The 13,770-nt window shown below is 38.2% G+C and overlaps 1 protein-coding gene across 1 annotated transcript; it reads right to left on the bottom strand.

Moving 5' to 3' along the window:
* Positions 1-7,632: 7,632 nt before the first annotated feature.
* LOC107598709 (insulin-induced gene 1 protein) lies at positions 7,633-13,684 on the bottom strand. The gene is made up of 6 exons (XM_016290115.1): positions 13,477-13,684; positions 12,987-13,326; positions 12,284-12,408; positions 11,499-11,665; positions 11,160-11,259; positions 7,633-9,316 (listed from the first exon to the last, which is right to left on the bottom strand). The coding sequence occupies exons 2-6, from the start codon at positions 13,318-13,320 to the stop codon at positions 9,287-9,289; spliced, it is 756 nt and encodes a 251-aa protein (XP_016145601.1). The 5' UTR covers positions 13,321-13,326; positions 13,477-13,684; the 3' UTR covers positions 7,633-9,286.
* Positions 13,685-13,770: the final 86 nt, after the last annotated feature.

Raw genomic sequence — 13,770 nt, 5'->3', positions numbered from 1 at the left:
GAATCCATGAATGAAGGCTACATCCATGCGTAAACTTCTTTCACTGTCTATGTTCCAAATTGTTCATTTTATGCCATTTAAATGTTGTTCAGTTGTAGTCTGTGTTAGGGACAGATGTTACTCAAATGTTCACTTTGTGTTATGACCAGTTTGTTCTTACTTTCATTTTACTAAAACGAAGTTAGCATGTTTGCACTGAATATACTAAAGTAATCTGATTTTGAAGTGATTTAGTTAGAATTGGTACGAGATTAAAAAGTAGAAATTGTTTTTGTTTTTCCTATTAATTCAAAATTGTACTTCTTTTAAATATGCGTATCTCGTGTTGTAAACATTACTGAGGGTTGATTTCTTTAAGCTAACAAAAACACGTTTAATGCTTACTTAATTCTGAATTTCTGTTGAGATTATGTCTACCAACTTGACATTGTAACATGGGACCAGAATTCGTTAATAATAACTAGTGCCATTTCATGTTCTCATTTCCAGTTCATTTGACAAAAGCAGTCAATTTGATTAATATTATAAATAGGCTATATGCCATTTAAATAAATTATTCTCCAATTTTCTTTCATATATTTCGTAATTCTTGGGATCTTGCTAAATAACAGCTCAAATAATTATTAGCGGTTTTATCATATTAATAATTTATCTTATAATAAACATAATCAAGTTAAAAATATATACTTAAAATGTCCCTCAAAATTTGTAGAATAAGCTTTGATTACTCGGGAGATGATTCGCCCGCTTTGCTAATGTTTTCCAATGCACGGTGCTATATTCTGTTCAAAAAGCAGAGCTTATATATATATAGCGACTTATATATATATATATATACACACACACACACACACACACACACACAGAGTTAATGTTGGTCCCTCTCTGAATATAAATGTAAATGATGTATATGCACCCTTCAAGTGCTGGGACATCTACTTTTGGCAATTAGGCTACTATTAAACACCGTGTGGTTGCAATACACTTCAGTAGGGTTAAGGATTTACATCCCTATTTAGAAAAAAATAAATAAAATAAATAAATAAATAACAGCAGCATGAGAAGAGGGAGCCTTATAAATGGGTATACCCACAGAAAACAATAAGAAACAATAAGTTACATTAGACAGCGCCTGGCCCTGTACCGATGTCTGAACACCCTGGGTGGGTCACAGGGCGTTATCCTGGTTTCTTCGCGGGAGTCTAGATGCTTTACATTTCGTTGGCACCTGTTTCACGTGCTTGTGATTGTTTACGACCCTCGCGACAAGTGTGGCGCTTGACGTCCACAATAATCACTTGCCTCTAAACACTTTTCTCACTTCCACCTCACTGTGCACTTGTTGCTTACTTCACTTTAGCGTCACTTGTTTTGTAAATTAATTCGTATCTAAATACATAATAAGCATGTTACACCTAGCTCAGTCTGTCAAGTTACCGTGCACACAACAGCAAATGGTCTTAAGTTGGAGAATTAATATGTAACGAAGCAAGTATTAAAGAAAAAAGGGGGCTGGTTAAGAAACACGTGATATGATAGGCTATAGCCTAACATGTCGAAATTTAAACAGTGCAATTTGCATCTAGGTTTCTGGCTTTTTTATTTGTTTATTTTATTCTATTCTATTCTATTTTTTGGAAATGGGGTTGGATATTCTCTGTGTGTGGCATGGCATCACTAATCATATCTTCAGGTTCAGCATGTAAGCATATATAGAGAAGAGGCTGATTCCATGTGTCGCGTGCCCCACCTTTAACCTAACCCCTAAGATATTTATTTTGACCACAGCTGAGATGAGAGGGCTTCCTGAAACGAGGCTTCCACCAATCATGGTAAAGCATGGACCTAATATGCGGTCAAAGGTCCAAGCATGTTTCTTGCGATTACGTTTAAAGTTTTGAATGCAGAATACATTTCTACCTCAGATATTTTCAGAGTAGCTAGGGTATTTTTTTTTCCCTTCCAGTGCCCCTCTGAGAAAGTTGGAGTCGTCTTTTGTGCGTCTGTACTCGACCGGAACCTGCTCCGTCCACAGCTGCTCTCCTGCTTTGTGATGGGGGATGCGTTATTTCGCAATCTTTCACACATTCATCTATTTATCTCCACTTCCCTGATTTTGCACTTCGTATTCTTCATTCAATTTGAAAATATTCTGCTACATAAGCTGCCTATCCCTTTATGCTTTGACTTCACAAATTTAACATCACTTGTCAAAAAAGAAATCAAAGGAGAAATCTCTGCACAGTGTTTGGAAGAAAAATGGAATCGTTTTCGTCATCATGTCTAAATTCGACTTGTAATAAAGGTAAATTGAATTTTCTAAATATTTAAGATTACTCAACTGAACTAACAGATGAAAGCTCATGTATGAATGAACGTGACTGTCTCCCGATAAACGTTCAATAACGCATGCGGAAGTTACACTCTTAAAAATAAAGGTGCTTCACGATGCCATAGAAGAACCTTTTTGTCTAAATGGTTCCATAAAGAACCTTTAACATCTGAAGAACCTTTCTGTTTCACAAAAGGTCCTTTGTGGCAAAAGAAGGTTCTTCAGATTACAAAAAGGTAAGAAAGAGATGGTTCTTTAAAGAACCTTTGACTGAATGGTCCTTTGTGGAACCCAAAATGGTTCTTCTATGGCATCGCTTGAAGAACCTTTTGAAGCACCTTTATTTTTAAGAGTGTATGCTCCCAACTGGTTAGAAATAAAGCTTGTGATCGCTGTATTTGACTATTGTGTCCAGTCTAGTCCTCCTGCTTCTCCTTCCTTCTGCTGCATGTATTAAAGGTCAGACTTTAATGACGATGGGTGACTGAATATGATGGGTATAGGCTTACTAAATTAATTGCTAAGGGCTAGTTATTTGTATAAAGATCTGCTCTTGGGTGAGTTATTATTATTTTTTGTATTATTATTTTTTTTAAATAATTGAGATTAATTAGCCTATTCTTTGGGAATTATAACACTAGACGTGAATATATATATATATATATATTTATTTTTTTATTAATTTTTTTACAGAATGTATTCATTTTCTTTTCATGCATGTGGCTTTTGTTGGTTACATATTGTTTAATAATCACAAAAGTGGAGTGTGAACTTTTAACAGCTCATGCCGAGAAAGTTAAATCATAATTTTCTATGTGTCCCAGGCTATACAGGCATTTGAGAGGCTGGCCTGGGACGAGCGACAGTGAGTGAGTGGGCCTAAATTCTGAGACACATATTGAAAGGTGCATGTCCCTGCAAAATATTTAGGTCAAATGACTAAATATAAAAACTCTGGCATCGAATTACATTCTTTATCTAAAAATAACATGACAGAATGCCACGCAAAGGCCACTGACCTCAAGGTAAATGTTTAATGTCTTTAAATGTCTTTTTACATTTTTTGTTAATGAAAAATACAAACTATAAAATTGAAGATAAAAGCAGTATTCTGAAGAAAACCAAATATATTGTATTACTTCAGTCCTAACATGTAGGAAAATGGCAATACGTTTATTTTATATTCCTTTCTACAGGTTGAGTAACAGCACATGCAGCTGATTTCTGAAAAGCTGGAATATAATTGGAAATGTACAGTATGGAATCTGTTCCCTATCATTTTGAAATAACAGTAGATGCAGTTATTTAAACAATTATTTGATCCTTCTCCTATTTTTTATATGTTTGTTTGTTTATTTATTTACTGTATTTTTATCATTGTCAATTAGACCCTGAACAACAGGGTTTTGCAGCACAGGCCTACTATTAGAGTGTGTCTTCATGTGCTTGATTAGGCTGTAATAGTGGCAGGCCTAACGGCAGTCAGCAGACAGTTAATCCCAGACCGTAATGCCACGTGTATTTCATTTGACTGTAAAGGATTTGTGCGGATCAGACGCTTCATGTGTCACCACCTGATATTTACTTTTCTGACTACAGCCATCGCAGAACTGTGAAATTCATTCCACTGCACACAAGAGGGAAGTATGTTTGATTTTCATTTGTACAATGCCTGAAGTATATCAGTTGTAATCTTCATTAAATTACATTGTTGATATAAAGTGCCCCCGTAATAAATGACTGACCTAACCTCTGTTTCGTCCTCACTCATTCCCTTCATATACTCGCAGATAACAATAGTATGTTTTTTCCAACAAGGTTTTTTGTTTGTTTATTTGTTTGTTTTGAGACCCATTTGGCATTTGTTAGACTAGGATGTGAATCCTAAATGAGATAAATTGCAGAAATATATATATTTTTCTGAAGGGAATGGGGTTGTGCTGTTATAATGACAGCTACACCCTTGTTGATTATTGTTTTCATTGAATCCTTGTTGAGTCCTGTGACCTTGACCCTCCTTACTGAAAAGCACTTTGCCACCACCTTTAATATAAGAGTTCTTGTCTTGTGATCAACCATGGAATCCATAAACCAATTAGAACAAGCAGGGCTGAATCAGACTGACCAAGGCTATTGGAAGTCCTGGTCAGATGTGAGGGGTGAGACATGTTTAAATGCCAGGCTGGCATTTGAATGGCATCGCGAGCAATTTGCACTGAAATGGTGCTCTGTTTTTTTTTTTTTTGCACCCTTCTGTAACACCGTCGCTGGTCTGTGTCCCATTAGGTCTAATTCTTCAATTCTTTATTGCTACCCTCAGAGACGGTGATGAGACACTGAGCGAGAGATGCCGAATGAGAGAATGAAGAGAGATTGCCATTGTGGCTTAACATGCACACGCCAATCCCTAGAATCAGTGACAGTGTTGACTGAGGCAGAAATTATTTCACAGCCGGGTAGTCCAATTTAAGATAATTTTGTTAGTTGAAAAAGGCGGCGATTAATTTTGTCTGTGTTTTTATTCCGTTTTTGTCAAATTGTGCATGTTTCTATATGGCTGCATTATATCTTTTCAAGTGCAAGACCTTTAAGAGGGCTTGTGTACTCTGTGTAATCTATATTTTCTTAGTGTCTTGGTCTCTTTTGTCATTAACATATTCTATCTTCTCTCTCTCTCTCTCTTTCTTTATCCCCCCAGTCTCCTTAATCTCTTCTCCACTTCCCTGTCCTCTTGTACTTCTGTGCTAGTTCAGTCAGAAGCCAAAGAAATGTCAGGGGTGAGTTCAATAAGTCTGGGTAATTGCGATTCTGTCTTCTCGTCCGTTCGACTGAATCATCTTCCATTAGAGGAGCGGTGGGGGGGCCCTTACCCAGGGCCAAAGAGCAATCTAAATCCTCAACGCCTGTTAAAGCCTCTGCAAGTCATCTCCATACAAACACATGGAAAATCCACCAACACACACAAACATTGATTTTTGTTGTTCTTTATCTTTTGTGTGTACCTTTATTTTGCCCTACAGAATGGTTGATATAAACTTTTATTGAAAAGAACTTGCTCAGAATTTTTTGTATATTGCTCTGACCAAGGTTCAAACCTCAGCCCAGATTCATAAGCACAACACTTTCACCGCCAGAAAATCTGTATTGTTCAGTGCAATTCTGATGCAACTTCACACATTCTTTATGCTTGTATTTCTTTACTCAACACGTGTTGCTGATTTTTTGTAACCACCAAAAACGCTGAAATGTACTTCAAACATTGCTAAAAGCTATTTTATTTTGGTGTTGAGAATTCCCACATTTTTAGTTGTCCAGAATCACGTTTGAAACATCTGGCTTTGTATTAGATGTGAAGGGACATCTCTTATACACAATGACATGCTTGTCACTGTTGAAGTTTGATAGGAACAGGCAGCGTTCACGCTACTAGAAGGGGGCCCTCTGTAATGTAATGCGGTACTGTTGAAAAACGTACAATACTGTCATCTGCTGACGTGAATTGGAACCAAATTTATGAAAGCGTTCTATGAAGGGTCAAAATGTGCCAGTTTAACCTATATAGCCTATACCAGGGGTGCCCAAACCGTCCTGCAGAGTTTAGCTCCAACTTGCCTCAACACACCTGCTACAAAGTTTCTAGTATGTCTAGTAAGAGCTTGATTAGCTGGTTCAGGTGTGTTTGATTGGGGTTGGAGCTAAACTCTGCAGGACACCGGCCCTCCAGGACCTAGCTTGGGCACCCCTGGCCTATACAGTATATATAATATATTTCAAGTATTTGCAATACACAATGCAACACTTTTTCTTCACTTTTCTTGGGCAGCTTAATTTATTGTTGGAATATGAATTTGACAAAGCATCTACCACAGTCACACATCCTGCACCTCACTCCTAACACACATCCACCTTTTGTAATGCATTATGATTTATGTTTCGCTCTACTGATTGTATTGGATAATGTCTGACTGCATCTCAAGTATTCTTATATGCTAGAGAGAATGATGAGCATTTGAAATGGTAGAAAAGATGGGATATATTATCTTGTCAAATGATGTGTAATTATTACTCTTCTGTATATATTATGTTGGTAATTTGCTTAAATAATTATCCATTTTTAATAACTGCAAAAATAAAAAATGTAAATCCTTGTCAATAATAATAATAATGAATTATAAACATAGTAGTTAACTTTGGTTCCACCGATGAGGATACTCATAACAGCAAGCAGCACCACTGCTGAGTCGGAGCATTATCTTCACATACAAGGACATGAAGGGCAGCCGTATACATCAGAACATACAACAGCTTAGACCAGTTCACTTTAACCAAACACCCTGTGCTAAATAACTCTGAAAGATGCACACACCGTCATCTCAAGTTCAGGACACTTTGCCATGAAGCGGCATTGCATTCTATGGCACACCAGGATTCATCCTTTATCAATTTAACATACAGTTGGACAGCTCATGTTTGCTCTTGACTTTGAAGGGAAGATGATGTGGTAGGTTAAACAGTAACAGTGTACACAGAACAGAATATTTGAATATGTGTTATGTTTTTTTGTGTAAGAAATTCTGAGAATATAAATTAATGGATGAGTAAAATTGTATCAAGTATGTGCTTTCACACACATTTACATGTATGGTCAATCCTAGTTGCTGATATAAATAGATGAGGGGGTAGGAGAAGCTGTCTCAGATGACTCCTTCCTCGTAGGACCAAACCGAGGGGAAGTGAATGATGAGACGGCAAGGGAGAAGGATTTATTTGGGGAAAACATGCTGATCAGTTTGATGACTGAAATCACAAAGGATGAAGATCAGTGGGTTTTTTGTTTGATTTGTTTGTATTTGCTTTTGTGTACACTAAATGTATAACTGGAAACAACATATTCTATTGTATAAAGATACTTAACATGCTGGTATAAATACTTCGATAATTAGATTGGTCAAATGCTACAAGAATGTCAGTAATGTTTCACACATAAAATGTGTTGAAGATTGCTTCATTCTCAATAAGTTACTCTGCTCAGTGGTGTGAGGAACAATGCAAAAGCTAACATTCAATGCACTTAAAACAAAAACAGACGTCCGGGCCAGAAATTATTGGGCAACTTTAGTTAAGATTTTTTTTGTTTTTTTGTGACACGTTTTCAAGGTGAAAAGTGAGCCTTTACAAGCCATTTTAAAAAGATGGATATATTTTACGCATTGTATAATGTATATTTTAAACCCTAACCACTGCTTATGATTCACAATACCGTACAAACAAAAACAAAAGTGAATGAAGAACTCAAAGACCATTTTTCAACACCATTTTATTTGAATTTCATTCATCGAACCTACAACAATATAAACGAAATGGTAAAGACACACATGCACACTCACTCCTAGAAACACATTATTGCATTTCTCACTCCCCTCTAAATAAAGCTTTCATTCAGTTTTACATCTCTCGTTCCCTGAAGCAGAGAGGTTCTGAAAGGAGGAGTCAGTTACTCCAGAGAGCAACGTCATCACCGTTTTAAAACATTCCCAAACTACAACACAGCATTTGATTGATTTCTCCAATTTACTGCTAGTAACAACATGGTGGGGTTTTTTTTTCAGAACAGTGGAAATGGTCATTGGTATCATTTGCAAGATTATCTTTTTGTGTGCGACTTCTTTTAAAAATGAGTCTGCCGTCATATTACATCTTTACATATACATATAAACAATGCGTTTATTGCTGGTATGTTGCTATACTGCATATGAGTTGTCTGGGGTACCTTAACATTATAAAAAGTAATAAATATGAAAGAATACCAGGCTCAAAGAAACTGATTGCACTTCATTTGCCAAGACCCTCAAACCTACACACTAGCCCAGTGATTCCTCTTATATTAGATATAGAAGCGGCTACAGGTGATAAGCAATACACAATGAATAAAGTACAAAGAAAAATTACTATACTGGAGAAGAAGTGACAAAAGCACTTAATGCTATAATACAAAGGCAATCACAGATTGCAAACCTTCGAGGCCGCAGTACAAATGTCCTCTGGACGTTTAGTTATCCTAAGTTTCCAACCTTTTGATTTAGAAACCTTTAAATGGACTTCATTACACCTTTTCTGTGAGTTTACATTAATACAAATAGAAGCATCCTTGATGTTTTAACTTATGTTTGATTCTTATTTCAAGGTGCCACTTAATTTCTTGAAAACTAATGTTTCTAGTTTTACTTTTGGTCTGCGTTAGCAACAAAGTATGATAAAAACACAATCAATTCAGTCAATATACTACACTAACCAGTCGGCACAAATGTGATTGGCAAATCAAACCTCACTGGTACTCAAAATAACACTCAAGGTGGTCAGTCTGTATGAGACTCGCAGTGCTGCGAGCGTTTTCAAAAATAAAACTACAACAAACCCTATATAGACAGTACACAGACCTCTTTGGATATTTTCGGTATTTTGCAGTCTTCATTTTTTTCCCTTTGATTTCGCTCTTGTGCACTTCAACACCAACTTTTTTTTGCCTGGCCTTATCCATAGGACCAGCACACACTCATTTGTATACACAAAGTTTCACCACTACTTTTCACTTGCTCACCTTCACTGAAAGTGAAATTAGCTATGATTTAGTACAGTCCAATTGTGGCACTCCAGCAACCTGGTAATAAGGAGACTGACGTTACCAGTAACTCTAATGCAAGGAGCTGTAACAACGACAATGCTGATGGTAGTAATGAATGCTAGGGGGATTCTTTTGGCTGTCCAAAGGTGCTGTTCATGGCACACCAGGCCAATTCAAACCAACCTGCTCTTTGTTTTCTTGTATCATTATAAAGTGGAGCAAAATTAGGAGCAGAAGTTATGCTTGGACAGAAACCAGGAACACCCAATATAGTTTGAAGGCCCTCTGTTTTGGCACTCGTTGTAGCTCACTTCATGACCTCTGACACCCACTTAGTCATTATGAGGCTTCTCCGTTGAGCCCTGTAGAGAAACAAGACAGTCCGTTAGTTAGTAAGTAAATGCAGTGTTTGCACATCTAGCATAACCAAATAGATGGGAAAAAATGGAAACCACTTGATTTGCATTCACCTCCTAATTACCTCAGAATATGGGAACAGGCCATAAACTGTACCACTGTGCAAAACGCCTAAAAATAAATATTAAAATGCAGCAACTGACTAAGAATTGGAAGTCAGAGCACTCTTTCACGCTTACTTTCTCACTACTTAAATATGTTCCAGCACCCCAGGTTTGCATTTAAAATGGTGCTTTGAGCAATTCAAAATTGGTTTTGTCACAAAGCCGAAGCTGGTCCTGTTAAAGCCCACTTGGCCCCTACAACATTGTGGCTATAATTAGTATGCACTATATGACACAAGCCTTGTATATGCACAAATTATACAGGGTTTGTGTGGATGTGGCGCCCTGTAAAATATGATAGCCTCATAGGCCAAAACTGTCTCACATGCCTCACCCATGGGCAGCTGGCCAGTCTCCAAAAAGAGCAAACATTTAATCCTCCAAATCCAAACAGTGAATAGTGCAAACTGTTTAAATGGCAATCCGAATACGGTCTTTGCAATTGTTTGACTAGTGTTAGTACTATTAGATGCAGAATTTTAATTAAGTTATATTTAAAATATACAGTGATCTGAAGACTACAAAATAGAAATTCACATATCAATGGTCTCTGTTCAGTATATACAGATAAATCTAGTTTGCATCTCTTAACTGGCCACTTCATAAAGAAAGTTGAAAGAAATACTAGCAGAGCACTAATCCCAGTTGGTCGAGCAAAATCAGCTGGTGCCAACTCGGAAACAAAAAACACCCTGGAACAACATGTAGAACGCACCACTTGGAGCCAGTAAAGCACTTTGTTTACCATCTCTCTGACCATTAGCATGAAAAACAAGGAGCGTAATCCGCTTTCACGCCCTTATTGAGAAAGAAGGAGGTTATGTCAGCAAGACAAAGAGGCACAGCTGACTGAGAAGGCTTGGAGGGGATGGCACAAACATGCCTCAGACTACAATCAGCAGCTAATTAAGATGTCCAGGCATGAGGTTTCAGCCCAGACGCAAGATAGTGAGGAAATCAACACAGCACTGGAAACCGTTAACAAACGGATCGCTATAAAGGAATGCACTTGATAGAAAAGCAATATTTTCACACATTTCTAGTCAAATTTAAGTGTGTTGTAAGAAAATGCAAAAAGTACAGTGTAGATCCCTAGTTTTACACAAAGTCATCAATATTTCCACACATCTATAAAAGTTACAAGGCAAACCGTCTACCACTTTTCAGCTAACTTATGGTCCAATCTGGATAAAGCTCTGTCCTTCATCAAATACAAATATTTGTCATTGTTGCCGTTTCATGATGTTAAAAACTTGAATCCCAACCACGTCTGAATCAGTTTATGAAATCACAGACGTTAACGGCTATATCTCAAATGTTGTTTAGAAAACTAATCTTGTCTGAATAGTGCTTAAAGTTGTGTTAAATTGTACACACTCAAATTGTTGCGTGCAATAATCTGGCTCCAAGTCGGATTCGTTTCCTAAAAGATTGAGGCTGGTTATGAGAGGAGCAAAACCTTTACACAGTGTGTTGTGAATAATAGCTGATGAACCATTCCAGGATATTCAGGTTCACTTTTGCTTCTGTAAGTGTGCCTCATTTAAGTTTCGTTTTTGAACACAATAGTGCCATCTGGCCTAGTGAGTAATCTAACAGAGTTATTGTACTTAAATGATTCCATGGAATATGAAAGACAGGAAAAGGGTTTGGCGAGCAGAACACATGGGGAAAAGTTGCTTACCATAGCTAACTGTCGGCCGATGTTTCCTACTGTCACTCCACCAGAAAAGAATATACAAGGCAGCCACGAACGTACATACAAGAAGTCTGGAGACGTATACCTGAGAAACATTAAAAGAAATGCAATGAAACAACTTGCTAATGACATCCAACTACTGTTAAGTCTTAGCTATGAGGGAAAAATGACATTCAGACATTTACAAAAATCTCTTATCTGATGACTGAGCATGTAATATAAATACAGAAGTGAACCTGTGACTCAGCTGTCACTTGGTAATTGATGATAAATGACAAGCTGTTTTCGACTGCAATGTCTCAATATGCGTGAGTCACAACTTACTGGTAGATGCCATTGTAGACCAGCAGCTGAGCAATGAGTGTGGCTAAAAAAGCAGTGGTCAGCCCTAGACCAAAGCCACTCCTGGAACGGTCAAACGTCCACCAGAGGCCCAGAGACAGGGCAGCCAGAGTTAGTGAAAGCTGCACATTATTGGCAAAGTCCAGTTTCTGTGAGGTACTTTGACTTAAGGGAAATACGAGTTAGTTCTAGGTTAGAACTTTCTTTAGATAAATGTTAAAAAACGTTTTGAGAAATCATGTGTGATAATAACTGAAGGGCTTACTGGCGTTTGAGGAAATTCCAGTAATAATATATCTTTTTGACTAAAGGCTGGAATACACTACATGACTTTAGTCCATATTTTTGCCCCAAAATGCAGTCTGGATGAGTCAACATTTGTCGGACTCAGATTTAATTTTTCTTTTATGTTTTTAATACAAATGTTAGAGTATGTATTTTTTTTCCATCTATCAAGCATCTCCTAGCAATTATGTGCATTTTTATGCATGAGTTTGGAACAACATCCTCAGCTGTTTACTGTATGAAGCCTAGTTTTTCCTCTATAACCATTTACAAAGTCAGCAAGTATATATATATATATATATATATATATATATATATATATAAATTAATAAATAAAATTATATGATGCCTAATGTTTTTGAAAACTATTCAGAAAGGTTGTGTGGTGTATTCCAGCCTTAAAACAACACAAATCTAAAAACAGTTTTCAAGTTTTCATGGTCCACAATGGCTGCAGTTTAATGAGTGCCTGGTAAGGATACAGCACTGGCGTGATTGATGCCCACAAAAACAGCAATGCAGCGCATCACACTTGCCCACTCCCGCTTAAACTTGTGCGGTTCTCCAAGATGGTGGTCCAAGCAGGGGTACAAGAGACCAACCACAGCTGAGGAAAAAGAAAACATACGTGCTTTAAACAACAGTGATTCTTCAAAAACGTGAGAAAAAATAAAATAAAAATCACATTTGATGTCTGAATCTAATTTGTATTGTTTGACTGCTTTTTATAACAAAAAAGTAGACAACTTCTGGTTCAAGTACACAAAAAGGTATTTTCTACTGAAAAAGAAGTAGACTGGTATGTGTGGACTGTGAGGAATGCAGGGGGAGGAGTTGTGTGTGACCGAATTTATATCAATTTCTGCTGCACACGACTTCCGTGTTTCTCTTCTCGGCTAAGTGGCGTGTTCGGCGCAGCAGCCAATGGCGTGCCTCCTCGCAGCTCACCCGTTCTGAGCGCAGCCAATGAAAAAGCAGCACCCCAAAGAATGACCCCGAATGCCCGGCTGTTTCCAGGCCAGTACTAGCCGATAGCGACAGAGCCCAAAGTCAACAAAACTGCCCCCAAATCACCAGTATGAGTAATAAAATGTCGATAACAAACGGCCCACAGCAAGCAGAAGGTTTTTGTCCTGTCGACGCAAACGAAACAATGTGATATAAGCCCGACTGTTCCTGACTTACCAGCAGCAGTGCCACAGCAGAGGGGAATCCACCAGGCGGACGAAAACAGCGTGTCCAGCACTTCCTCTGGGAACAACGTAACGTTTCTCTGGACCTGGAGTAAGTTTAACACCAAGGCGAGAACTACTCCGACGATAAACAATACAAGCCCCCGTCGAACTAAATTAGCGGACTGGAGGCTGTGCAGAGAGCCGTATGACTGGCTCAGCACTGAGGTTATGATGGACATCATTTCACCCGTTTTACAAACAATCCAGCTGGCGCCTGACAGCTCCGTCGTCTTTACAGTGGTTGAACAGGAGCAGCTCCAGCAGCGTTCCTCTAGTCTTGGCATTTGGCACTGCGAGAACCGAAAACGTTATTGTTAATATGGGGGAAAAGTCGTTATAATAATGCCTAGAGTCAAGGTATTACGCCACAAATACTTATAGCCCAGCAAAACACAAGTAACGTTACTGTTGTCAGTGGAAGTACAGCTATGAAAACCCACCTTGATCCTGCAGTGTCCTCGTCTTAACCGCAGCGCGTCTGTGCTTTTCAAAACTATTTTGCAAAACGCTAAGCTAACAAAAGACACTTTCAGATGTGTTGTTTGGTCACATCATCTCTTCGCGGAACGCTACAGTCCTACACTGCCACATGCGCTCTTTCTCTGCAGAAAACAAGCGCGGTCGTGTCTGGTGAGTCGCGCTGGCCAATCAGAGAGCGGCGGGCCATATGACGCGAACGGACACGCGCTGTTGATGTTCACTGCCGTCAGCTGTGTGTGTGTGTGTGTGTGTGT

Source organism: Sinocyclocheilus grahami, unplaced genomic scaffold, assembly GCF_001515645.1.
Source record: "Sinocyclocheilus grahami isolate Dianchi unplaced genomic scaffold, SAMN03320097.WGS_v1.1 scaffold254.1, whole genome shotgun sequence".
NCBI classification, from domain to species: domain Eukaryota; kingdom Metazoa; phylum Chordata; class Actinopteri; order Cypriniformes; family Cyprinidae; genus Sinocyclocheilus; species Sinocyclocheilus grahami.
The sequence above is the reverse complement of the archived record's forward strand: the minus strand, read 5'-3'. Positions and strand labels throughout refer to the sequence as shown.